This window comes from Thunnus maccoyii, chromosome 22 (genome assembly GCF_910596095.1).
Source record: "Thunnus maccoyii chromosome 22, fThuMac1.1, whole genome shotgun sequence".
In the NCBI taxonomy this organism is placed as follows: Eukaryota; Metazoa; Chordata; class Actinopteri; order Scombriformes; family Scombridae; genus Thunnus; species Thunnus maccoyii.
In genome coordinates this window covers 18,541,350-18,553,944 of record NC_056554.1, presented here as the reverse complement: position 1 = coordinate 18,553,944, position 12,595 = coordinate 18,541,350, and the positions used below count along the sequence as shown (strand labels likewise).

Here is a 12,595-nt window from a genome sequence, read left to right as displayed (position 1 = left end):
TACCATACATCCATTATAATTTTCATTCTTTTAGAGGAAATACAGTGATTATATGTGATTTTTCATGTGCATTACTTAGTGCATCTACTAACAGCAAACCAGGAACATACAGAAATAATATATACCTATAAACGGTGTCATGAATACAAAATAATCAGTTTTAATCCCGAAGTGGATATTTTTAACTACTACTACCACCTAATATAAATTAGCATAAGCAACTGGACATAACTTATGTTGTTAACAATTCTAGCATTATATTACATTGCCATCTCTTGCGTTTGGAGTCAGGACCTTCCCAATAAGGAGTGTGGCGTGTTGCCTTTCACACTCTGGAAACATGCCCCACTACCTCAAACCAAAGCTAACGTTAGCTTACTGAGAACACCGACTGGTGCACTCTTGAGCTAACATTAGCTACTTTAGCTAAATTTTAACAGGGCAGGTATCATAATCAAGTAACATTAAACTTATTTCTTAGATTTATTAACAGAGCTATAATTCCATAATGACCACCAGCATATTTATTAGAGGGCTCACATGAGTTGAGACCATCGTTCTAGAGAGAAGTTGATGCTTTTTGAATGGGAGTCAGTTGGAGCTAGCATCTAGCAGCTGTCAGTGGCATATCACTTTAAGTTACTTCCACATTGACTCCAGCCTCATGCTGTGGTAGTTGCTGCATGGTGAACAGCTGCAGCAAACTGGATAAAATGTGTGCTTGTATGTGATGCAAGGTTATGCTGATGAAGGTGTCTGATATGGGAGATGTACCAAGGATTGTCCATAAAGCTTCATGTGCAAAATTATCAGTGTCTTCACTTTTACTATTTGTACAATTAACATGAGGTACAATTTTAATGTTTTGGTAGTTCTTCCTAATAAAACCAGAAGAAGGCAGTCCAAATAGGCAAACAAATTCAACAGGGAGCAGGCAAGAATCCAGTAATCCAATAAACAGGAGAGGTCCCAAACAGGCAGGTAACAGGTCTCAGGTACAACAGATGAACAGAGGCTAGAAAGTAGGACATGAAGCACATGGCAATTTAACATTCTGGCAGAGAACAATATACTGGTATAAGTAGTGAGTGTCTGATGAGGGAATGACTTGCAGGTGAGGAGTGGGAGGAGTACGCCTGGTAAGTGGAGGACTGGTGAGAAGTGGGAACAGGTCTGTAGATGGGGAAAGATGGGAAAATCTGATGACATCTGGTGGACAACTTGAGGATGGCAGGTCTGGGGAGTTGGAGGAAAGTACATGGCCTGGGAGAAGTGAGCAGGAGCCAGAGACAGACAGGACTGAAGAGCAGATTGTGACAGGTACAAAACTATGTAGACAACAAATACAGGCGTGGAGTTTAATTTATAGAGAATATCGCAATTGTAAAATATAAAAAATAATGGACTTCACCCTTCATCTATAATTTTTGTATATTAGGACTCCTCAGAGTTCATTATTTCTGACATGTCTTGTGATTGGCCTATCATGCAGCCCTGATCTATGGCTTTGTGTATTTATAATTCTCATATATTGCAGAAATATTAAATTAGTTAACCCTCCTGTTATGTTCCGGGTCAAATTGACCCATTTTAAAGTTTGAAGATCTAGGAAAAATAGTTAAAAGTATTTTTTCAGTATGAAACTTCTTCTGCTTGCCTTAATAAGTGTAATCAACATATAATATGAAAATGGTTCATCTCACATGTTTGCAACCACCCCCTGCATGTTTATATCACATAGATACTGTTCAGGTCAATTTGACTCAGCAGTCAAACTGGAGGTAAAAGGGTGTCAGAAATGTCAACTATTTTTTTCTTTGCAACTGTAAGACATATTTCATCCCAATCACTCACACACACAGAGCACACACACAGAGCACACACACACACTCAGTGCACACACAGAGCGCACACACAGAGCACACGCGCACACACACACACAGGTGCAGGTGTTATGATATTTGACGAGAACCATTTATGTTCTCGTGGGAAAACTCCACCCACATTCAGTGGACACTCAACAGGGCAGGGGCGAAACATATAAAAGATTCTCTGCATGGGAGTCCTACCAACATTACACTCTGACACTGTCAGGCAAACCTTTACAAAATGAGCAGCAGAAGTTAAAGGATGACAGTCCCTGGTCCAGTCCAGTCCCATTCCCCAGGACCCCAGCCGCTGCAGCCACAGTGAGGGACATCCAGGAGAGGACTGCACCAAGTACTACACCAGTGCGTGAGGTAAGTAAGTGTGTGTGTGTGTGTGTGTGTGGTGTGTGGTGTGTGGTGCGTGTGCATGTGTGTGTACAAGTATATGAGAGTGTGTTGTGCGTGTCTTGGGATCAGCAAAAAGACACCATAGAAAAGTAATCATGGTCCTCTTGTTTCTAGGTTGCTGCTGAGGGGAAAAGAAAGAGGAAGAGGTGCCAGGTCTGCAGGCCATCTGACGATGACAAGACAAGCATGACCTATGTGAAATGTGCATATTCATATTGCGATTGCTTGTTTGTTGTATTGTTGTATTGCGATTTTGTTCATTTCTGGTTTACAAACAGTGCATGTATGTAAAACAAAATTTAAATGCTATGTTTCAATGTTATGTAAAACTATTGTGTTTCGTTTGTTGGTCTTTCAAAAGCAATAAAGTGGTGAAACATTTTTAAAAAAGTTTGAACATGCATTTTTTTTATGAAAAACGAGTGAATTGAACCATTACCTGTTAGAAGTAAGGAACACCATTGCACCAAATATTGATAGAATAGTTAGTAATGGAGTTAGTAATTAAATATTCACACTGCTTGTTAGGATTTTTCTGGTTTTGGACATCTTTTGGATAATTAAACATGCACTGGGTCAAATTGACCCGGGAACACCATTGCTGTTCCTGACAAATGAACATAACAGGAGGGTTAAAAGAGCATTTCAAACTTTGACTTAGACTATGATATCATTTAGGAATGCATAATATATGTCAGCTTATTGACACCAAGTAATAATTTCAGTATCAAAATCAGTATCAAAGCTTTTACAATAAGATATCAATGCAATATATACACATTCTCAAATCCTCTAAGTTTGATAATGGTTCTGAATGGATAAAATTTAACTCTGCAGTCTTTTTTGAAGATTAAAGCAAACTGGTTTTCCTCCTTTTTTGATTTTTACAAAAACTTCACCTTAAACACTGACACTCAAGGGTCTGCCAAATATAGAAAAAATGCTCACAAGCAAGACAACCTCTAATGTGATGACCTCCTGGTGTAGTCCTCTCCTGTTTCTTTATTCTTCCTTTTAAAGCAGCATACCCTATGAGCTACTGTGTATTCAAAACAGGCAGCCTGCACTTTGTCTCTCTGAAAACAGCCTTCTTCTGTGCAAAAATGTTTAAAGGTTTATCTGAAGCAAATATGAAGCTTTAGCTGTCCAATTTAGTCAAATCAAGTAGATATCTTTCAATATTACAGTCTTTTTAGTGCCAAAGTCCCTCTTTTTGTTACTATTCTTCCACTGCAGTTCAACAAGGAAACACAAAGAGGGAATGTGATGCTAAAAAGACTGTAAATGTGTCAGATATCCACTTGATATGATTAAGTCAGACTGCTGAAGCCTCATAAAAGCTTCAGATCAACTTTTAAATGCATTTTTTACATAAAACGACTGTGTGGATTTTGTCCCCCATCACTCACATTGAAAGATCCTTTAGAGGGGATCTATTAATAGCCAGTATGAAGAGGAGGAATGATTACAGCAAGGAAAACCTCTTCCTGTGTTGAAAATGGGCACCTGACTGTTGTTAAGACAGACTTGAAAAATTGTGACTCTATCCTTTAAGTAAACATGAGCTGCACAGACACTGACTTTAAAAGCTTTGATGGTGTGCAGCCTTTGAAGAAGAGTTGATGTCTGATGCAGCAGGACAGAGATCAGAGCTCAGAATCACAGAAGCATTCTTGTATGAGGGCACTTGGCAATAGAGTTTAAAGTGTTTATTAAAGTTTGTCACTGGATGTTTCCTTCTATGTCACCCTTGCATGGTTTGGACTGCAAAGCACATGGAAACATGGAAGGTCTGATGGGACTGATGCAAAGATATTACAAAACAGGACAGGTTTCTGTAGTTAAAAAAAAATGAATGCATGTTTATTTCAAAATCAGATCACTGCAGAAACATTGATTGATGTTAGCCAAGGCATTATCCTCATGCTATTTATTTTTAATCTAATGATATATTGATTATTTAGGTTAAAGCCCCCCCCCATATGTCCATGCAATCCAGTCTCCTAAAACATTCATAAACATCTACTATTAGTAAATATGTTTTGTAGGGAACTTAATGCCGCCCAAATGACTTTATTCATCACCAAGGAAAAATGTCAAGATGCCAAAAAAACAAAAATTTTACTATTAAATACTGAATCAGTTCTGTAAGAAACGTCTCCCCTTGAGCTTTAAATCACAGTCAAGGGTTTATCCACAAGCCTATGTCTTCTGATTGACAGCTGTGATGACCAATGGCGCTGTATTCTTCCCTTCGTCATAAACACCTGGGCTGAAGAAAGGGTAAATCCGCTCAGAAAACGAACACCCACTGAAGGTGTAGATGTGAGACTTGGAGTCCACGTTAAAGAACGAGACCGTCCCCTCCTCGTAATCAGTAAATACTCCGACAGTCTGCGGCTTCTCCTTGAGAGACAGAGGGACTGAAGGTGAATCCAGAGCGCGGTACTCATCTCCGCTCCTCAGCCGCACCGTCCAATAGCCGTTCTCCGGCTTGGAGGTGATCATCCCCTTCCTGTTGACAGACTCTTTGACCACACCCAGGTCCCAAAAGGTCTTTGTCCCCACTGCAACCTGATTAACAACGCAAGAGAAGATATTGGGTTTTTTGGGGATAAAGATGTTAGGAGAAAAAATTATTAATTTGTTTGAAATTAGGTGTTTCCACCTGTGGGTTTATGTTAAAAAGTGATGAGAGAACAACTGTGTGATGCATTTATCAACAGAAATTAGGAGTAGCATCATCCTTTTCTCTGCTTTTAGATAAAAACAATCCACAAAAGAACTTTATTCTAAAAAGCCACCGACCTGGAAGTAGAACCTCCCGGACAAGAAGCCTTTCTTGCTCACAACGCAGATGACTGGGTCGAAGCGTTGAGGGTTGTCAGGCACTATGTGCAGCAGCTCACCACGGCCCGCCTGCTTCCCGTCAGCTGACAGGATGATGTTTGGATGGGCGGTGTCCGGGTCTAACACCACGTCAACTGGGAAGACAACATGGGCAGAAGGTCCATTAATACTAGTTTAACTACAAATACCATCATTACTGCCACTTGTTGGCTGGCACTTCAGTATGGAAACCTATCCCAAACCTCACTTTAATGTGGTTTGATCAGCTAGTATGGCAACAATACAGATTTCTAGTCATAGATAGGCTAGAACTGATTCATGAGATTTGTCTAATGGTGGCTGGCTACTTCCCTGTTGGCTTGACTCCCACTATGCATTATTTCACTATATTTTTATAAAGGGGATGTATCATGCGCATTTCCAGGTCTATATTTATATTCTGTGGCTGGACTGAAATATCTTTGCATGATTTACAGATTTAAAAACCCCTTATTTATCTTATACTGGCCTTTTATGCAGTCCTTCAGTCCAGCATCTGTCTGAAACAGGCCGTTTTAGCTCCTGTCTCTTTAAGGCCCCCCTCCAGATGAGCTCACTCTGTTCTGATTGGTTAGCTCCCGGAAGCTGCCTTTCTTGTTCTTTACTCAAAATGTCAATGTCTCAAATACATCCATTCATGTTCAAGCCGAAATAGGTGAGTGGACAACTTGAACAACCTTATCAGCAACCTCAGTAGCAAAAGCTACAGAACAAGGTACAGCTGTTTGTGGGTCTGTGTGAACAATCTGACATCATGAAGGAAACAGAGGTTGCTTTTGACTATCTGGCAGCATTTTTATATACATTCACCTCAAGTTTTGGAACTTTGACCATGTTGAATATAAACATTTGACATTATAACAGTATAAAAATAACTCAAAATCACAAAATGCATCAATGCATGCGTCACTGGAAATTATTTATATTGCAAATATACTTTCAGACACTTACCATCTGTAATTCCATATTACTCAAAGATACACTTCTTGTCAACCTTTGTTAGTTTTGGAAAAAAGAGACTTGGAATATGTACCACTGTAGTACCACTGTTATACTACCACTATAAAGGATAAAAGGCAGATACACATGTTGACAACCTTTATTGAGTGATTATACACGTTCTTGCCTATTAGTCAGTTTATAATTGAAAGGTAATGAACAAAGTTAATGAATGAATAAATGAAGAAGTAGCTGAGAGACTAAATGAGTGAGCAAAATTAAATTTAAAGCATATATTTTATATGGATATATATAGGATGTTTCAAATTACTCTCATGCCATTACTTTTATAGAAAAATAAGACCCTTGTGGTGAACATTAGTACAGTTTGTATGTTAATTTCAGCCCTTGTATCTAACACTGGAGTCAGAAATTTTCAAATTCTACTTTCAGCTTTAATCATTCAATAATCAAACATACCTGCATATTTCTGCACCCTCTTCATCTCTGTCAGGAAGATAAATATGGTCTATTAGTTTTGCCAGTTTCAATGAGACACTTGAAATAAAACTTTAGAAAACACTTGTCAATACGGTATAAAAATGTCATTGTCACTTCCTCTAATATTCTGTTTTTTATTCAAAGATCCATTTGCACAGGTGCATGTCATTGCTCTATCCGCAGAGATAGCCTACAATATACTTTACCTTCTTTCTTCAGGCCATCCAGCTCACTCTTCAGGGTGTCGTCCAATTTGGACAGCGCTTTCCTCACCGTCCCAACGCAGAGTTTGGGGTGGACGCCAATCTCCATCCACTCTCTGGTGGGCGGAGGTGACGTAAGAGCGGGAAACCTCTGTCACAAAGAAAAAACACTGAATGAAATTTGAATATTACTGTATGAATTTGTGCCATGCATTGATTTAGGAAGAGATGTACCATGCATGTGAGCATATAAACAGAAGATAAATTCAGTTCTATGATTCTTGCTGAATAATGTCAGTAATGCTCAGCTAAAAAGTCCATAAGGTTGTATTTTCTGCCAAAATTCATTATCTTAAACAGAAAAAATGAAAATATTCAGTGTGTATCATGCTGAAAAAGTGTTGACTGCAAGTGACACTAAAACTGGATTTGCCCCCATAATTTAAAACAGCTGTTTAAGGTTGATTCTAACCTGTAAGAGGTGCAGGTGGTCCTCTGTGTTCCCCAGCTCCTCCAGCTCAGTGTTTCTCCTCTGGAGCTCAGCGATTTCCTGCTGCAGCTCGTTGATGAGCTCCTCCGCCCTCCTCTCTGCTGCTTTCTGCTTCTCCTCGATCTCGGTGTTGACTTCGGCCCGTCTCTCCTCGGCCAAGCGAATTAGAGACCAAAAGAGACAGTCGCTCTCCTTCATCTCCTTCTCTGCACTCCTCTGGTTGAGGATAAAAATAAATGTAAAATATGAAGAAGACACTTCTATTTATAAATATTTTCCACTCTCAAACAGTTAGATGATGTCATTTGTGATGTTCATTGCATTGTGATTGTGTGTAATTTACTTTTTGGCATGTAAAGTTCCTTTAACCTATCAATTTCCTACATTTCCCGGAATTACTTTTAACAGTCACTACAGGAAAGTCTTCATTTTAACCTGTGTGATTATTAAATATCACTGAAAAATCTAAAAAAAAATGGTTTCTCTTTGATTCTCAGTGAGTGACACAAAAAATATCGGATGTTACTTGTTGCATTTAAGTTTTAAATAACCACAACAGATTCTGTCATCAAACTATTTTGCCCTGATGTTGCATCTTTACATTTGGGCAAATGAAAGACTCAAAATCCTTGCAGTCTTGTCAAGTGCTCAAAAACATTCACAGCAGATCGATTTGGAGCCTCATCTCAAGGCTGTAAACTGAGTCATCTGTTCAATCTTTTCATCTTGATGGTTTTTACTTTGAGAAGCAGTTTTGAGACAAACATCTCACTGTGACTTGAATAAAAGATAAGTAACGCAACAGGAATAAAATGCTCGATAATAACTCTGAGTCAGCAGCCGAATCCAAACAAGACAAATGACAAATAATCCAAATGCTTCGTGACAGCGATTAATGTTTCCATCGGGGCTCACCGTGCTGAGCTTTACACAGTTTTTGATTTCCTCCACTTTGTTCAGTCGCTCCTCAATCATCTGCTGAAAATCCGCCTCAGTCTTCTTCATTTGGACCTAAACAGGCAGAAGAGAAATCAGCCTCCACACTGAAAGCTTGTCACCAACAATACCAGAGAGAGGAACAAGATCTTGCATTAGCATTCAATTTCATATCATATATCGCCCTGCATCAGTATCATGGAAGTTCCTGACTGACTACATTTACATAAAAACAGTTTGTTGTTGGACTTCATTGTTAAACTCTGTTTTTGTGAATTAATTATTCCATTTAAAGATATATGTCTAAAAAATAACTTATATAGAGAGAAACAGATGCTAGATATGATTTAATGTAACGTGTTTGCCCTTGCTCTCACACAGCACTGGATCTTTAAAGAAACATTCATAAACTGCTGTAAATATAATGAGCACCAGAGATACCCATATAAAAGAATAGTTTATATTTGTCAGATGCCTAAATGTCATAGTGTTTGTAAAGTTTTATTGTCCTGTGATGGTACAAAGAAAGTTCATTCTTGACTTTGGAAGTAGAACATGTTATAAAATGATCCAAAGTCCACTTAATAGCTTTGTCTGAGCTTTTAACCTCATTTCACAGTCTTCATCAGCGAACAGATCAAGAAGGCCATCCTATACTAAAGGCCACTTGAGTCAACAAGATGTGGTTGAAAGCCCAGAGAAAGTTATTAAGTAGACCTGAGTTGAGATTATTTTCTTCACAGGTACTTCAGAGGCTTTTCCTCCCTGACAAAAATGCAATTGAGAACAGATTTCACCATTTTTATTCCCAACTGCTGGAGTATGTTGGACCATTTCTTATCTTTTGCCCTGATCGTGTTTTTTTTTTAGGTGTAACTGTCCCTCCAGACAGGCAGGAGAGCTTTTAATGTGTCAATCCACATGATAATAAAAAAAATACCAGCACAGATTATTAGGCAATGCGGAGTTATACTATGTGTACCTTCCTCTGCTCACTCTCGTCCTCTATTGTAACAGTCTGGTGATCTTTGTGCTCGGTCTCGGTGCAGAATTGGCAAACACACTTCTGCTCGTCCCTGCAGAACATCTCCAGCAGCCTCTCGTGTTTCTTACACATCCTGTCCTGCAAGTCCGTCACCGGATCTATCAGCTTGTGCAGCTTCAAGGTGACGACTCTCTGGTGAGGCTCAAGGTGGGTTTCACAGTAAGAGGTCAGACACACCAGGCAGGACTTCAGTGCCTTCACCTGCAGAGATGTGGCAGCACACACATCACACACCACCTCACCCTGTTTGGCCGTGGACGGCGGTGAAGCCGGCTGGCTGACTGCCATCTTTCTGAACATGTCTGCCAGCTCTTTGAAGGCCGTGTTGATGCTTATTTCAGGCCGGGGTGTGAATGATTTGCCACAGGTGGGGCATTTGCAGACCTCACTGCTGTCCCACACACTTTGAATGCAGGCCTGGCAGAAGTTGTGTCCGCAGGGAATGGTGACTGGATCGGTGAACAGTTGCTGACAGATGGAGCACTGCAAATGTTTTTCTGCTATAACGTTACCTGAGGAAGCCATTATCTGCACAGCAATAGGAAATAAAAAAGAGAAAAAGGAAGTTGGTTGATGAGGAAGATCTTTAATAGAGGAAGTTTAAAGATTTATATCTGCAAAACACTGAGAAACAATGTCTAAAAATGTAACTGATATTTACCAGTGATAATAGGTAAAACACACGTAAAATAGGTAGAAGATGCCGTAATTGTGTAAATATGTAGGCCCATGCATGTCTTGAAATTCAGGACTCATACACCCTGCACTGCTTGGTGTGCTTGATGTATTAGTCATTGTTTTCTCAGTTAAATACACACACCAGACACACCCATGCTTCACACAGAAAATATACACCTAATTACACCAGCACACCAACACCACACTGCCAATGAACCAATGAACCAATGAACTACCAATGAATATTGTTATCATTGCTTGCAACAAAAAGAAACACCAGCTATTTGTAAATTTAATATACTAAGTTCTCCCTAAGTTCTTAGAAATTACTGGGTAGTTGATCTAACAAGTTATTTAACTGTATTGAATCAATAAATCTTAAGAAATGTCTTTGCTAGTAAAGATTTAAGTAAGGTGTAAATCAGTTTCCTGGAAAATATCAGTACCATTCGATAGCAATCAGCTGTGTAAATGGAAAGTCATTGTAGCATCACAGACTGTAATATAACTGTCAAAGATAACAATTTAAGGTGGCCTAGCTATACATTAAACTTCCAGTCATTTGTTAATGTAGGTATTACTTTGTTTTATTTATATGTGCATACATGTAGAAATGTGTTTCAAAGTTAATAGCATTCATGCAGTTTAGCATGAGTGGGAGATTATGCTAACCTGACAAATGCTATTTAACACTAGTCATTTGGTCCTGTTATTTGCTTTGTAATGTGTACTGTGTTATTTTTGGGAAATATAATTAAAAATCTCCCCAGTTTACATTATTATTTAACAGTATTTTGAGTGTCAGATGTCGACCATAGTTCATTACCTCATTTTCTCTTCAAGTTAAACGGGTATAATAGCAAGCTAACGTTAGTTTTGTCAGTTCACTATAAAACAGCCGGCAGTTACTTGTTGTAAATATTTAGTAACAACTATGTAAAAACTAGTTTGTGTGGTGCAACCCAATTTAATTTATTGACGTGCAACCAGTTCCTGAACTGGACAGACGCTAAGCTCACCTACAAAATAGTGACTATGGAAGTTGTAGTGATTCACTGCCAGGGTAATTCAACAGGTGTTGACTCAGGGTTTAACAATTATGAAATGTACTTTCTTCATCTCTGTACAGTAGCCAATAAATAAATAAATCTTTCTACTTGCACCTGTAAAGCCCAGTAACATGTTGTATATTGTTTGTTTGATTTGCAGCGTAAAAACAGTTGGTGGTTTTACGGGGGGTTATGTGCCAAACCATCTCTTGGTATTTTGGCAAGCGAACAGAGGAAAGCTTGAGGCTGATTCCTCCAATCCTCTCTGACTGTAGGAAGACACTTGTATACTTTCTCTATTACTGCAACACATCCTCTCATTCAGTCCCGAAACAACCAGGACATATGATTTTTAACAATCATATTCATTTAACTGCCAACAAGTCAAGTTGTGAAGGACACTGGCACAGAAATAAAGGTGGTTTTGACATAACAGCAACCATAAAACATTTAAACACTGAATGTTGAGCAACGACAAAAGACAGGATACTTTAAAATATCTTGAAACTCTCCTTCTGTATACAGCAGGTCATCTACACTGCTAACCTATATAACTGCACTGACAACTTCCTATAAAAGCATTGTTCCACCTTTCAAACAATTTATGTCATTTAAATTTTAGTCTTTCACTCTCTCATTCCATATTGTCATATTGCATATTGCTCAAACTTACAGCTACGTCTCTTAGTTGAAGCTGGTCACACTTCTGTCCTTAGTGACGGCAGAGCAGGTGACTCCCCTGCTGTATGAATGAGTATGAATATGTTACAGGGTGTTATCTGTGCAACAGGAAAATGTAACGTCAACACAGTTATTCATCAGCCCAGCCCTCCCTCTCCTGAGCCCAGCGTTGGTCCTCCTGTCTGCTTAACTCTAACTCCCTGATCTTAAAATAGCAGCTTTTACTGCACAACCCTACTGTTAGTATCCAGTTGTATTACGCTCCCGTGTCGTGACTCAACCTTTGTATGCATGTGTGTGTGTGTGCATATGTGATCACGGGGATACATAATAGCAGCTCTCACACGGGGAAGGAGTGTGTTTGCCTCCCGGGTGTGGTGTGTGAGTCCAATGGTTAACATTTTCCACTTGTGACACACCTGAGATACATTACTGTTGACCTGACCAGAGGATTGTTGCAGGTCCACATTGCATCATGATCATGCTGAAACATTGTGCTTCATAGAAGAGCATTATAACATGTTAAATGCTTAATTTCTTACTTCTCACTATGAAGAAACATACATTTGACTATAATTATCCCTAAGAATGTAGTATAATCTTTTTAATAAGGCAGGAGTGATTGTTACCCTGTTAGATAATGTCTGTGACCGGATCAGCTGACCTAAATTATTGGCTCATTTACAGATTAGAGATCAGGTGACAGGTGTGTGAACCTTTTATAGGCTCATAAAGGGCAAACAGGTTCTGCAATAAAGGACTTCAGCAGCTGATGAAAATACATATTTAAAGCTGGAGTGCAGGACTTTTGTCTTCCCCTTCTGGCAGTGAGAGTAATTACAAAAAACACTGTCGACTTGTGCTTACATCATAGGGTTTGCCGTTCCCCCACGGAATGAGTCGTTTCA

At 39.1% G+C, this 12,595-nt stretch overlaps 1 protein-coding gene across 1 annotated transcript; it reads right to left on the bottom strand.

The window, feature by feature from the left end:
* Nucleotides 1-3,970: 3,970 nt before the first annotated feature.
* LOC121889295 (E3 ubiquitin-protein ligase TRIM39-like) lies at nucleotides 3,971-11,955 on the bottom strand. The gene is made up of 8 exons (XM_042401148.1): nucleotides 11,680-11,955; nucleotides 9,217-9,807; nucleotides 8,214-8,309; nucleotides 7,281-7,514; nucleotides 6,812-6,959; nucleotides 6,585-6,611; nucleotides 5,085-5,260; nucleotides 3,971-4,850 (listed from the first exon to the last, which is right to left on the bottom strand). The coding sequence occupies exons 2-8, from the start codon at nucleotides 9,802-9,804 to the stop codon at nucleotides 4,479-4,481; spliced, it is 1,641 nt and encodes a 546-aa protein (XP_042257082.1). The 5' UTR covers nucleotides 9,805-9,807; nucleotides 11,680-11,955; the 3' UTR covers nucleotides 3,971-4,478.
* Nucleotides 11,956-12,595: the final 640 nt, after the last annotated feature.

What these genes read in the sequence shown, in the direction of transcription:
- LOC121889295 (XM_042401148.1), bottom strand. Translation starts at nt 9,804, where the DNA reads ATGGCTTCCTCAGGTAACGTTATAGCAGAAAAACATTTGCAGTGCTCC. An exon ending in ACGAGAGTGAGCAGAGGAAG is followed by an intron (nt 8,310 to 9,216) that starts GTACACATAGTA and finishes CTGCCTGTTTAG; the next exon opens with GTCCAAATGAAGAAGACTGA. An exon ending in ACTGTGTAAAGCTCAGCACG is followed by an intron (nt 7,515 to 8,213) that starts GTGAGCCCCGAT and finishes ATCCTCAACCAG; the next exon opens with AGGAGTGCAGAGAAGGAGAT.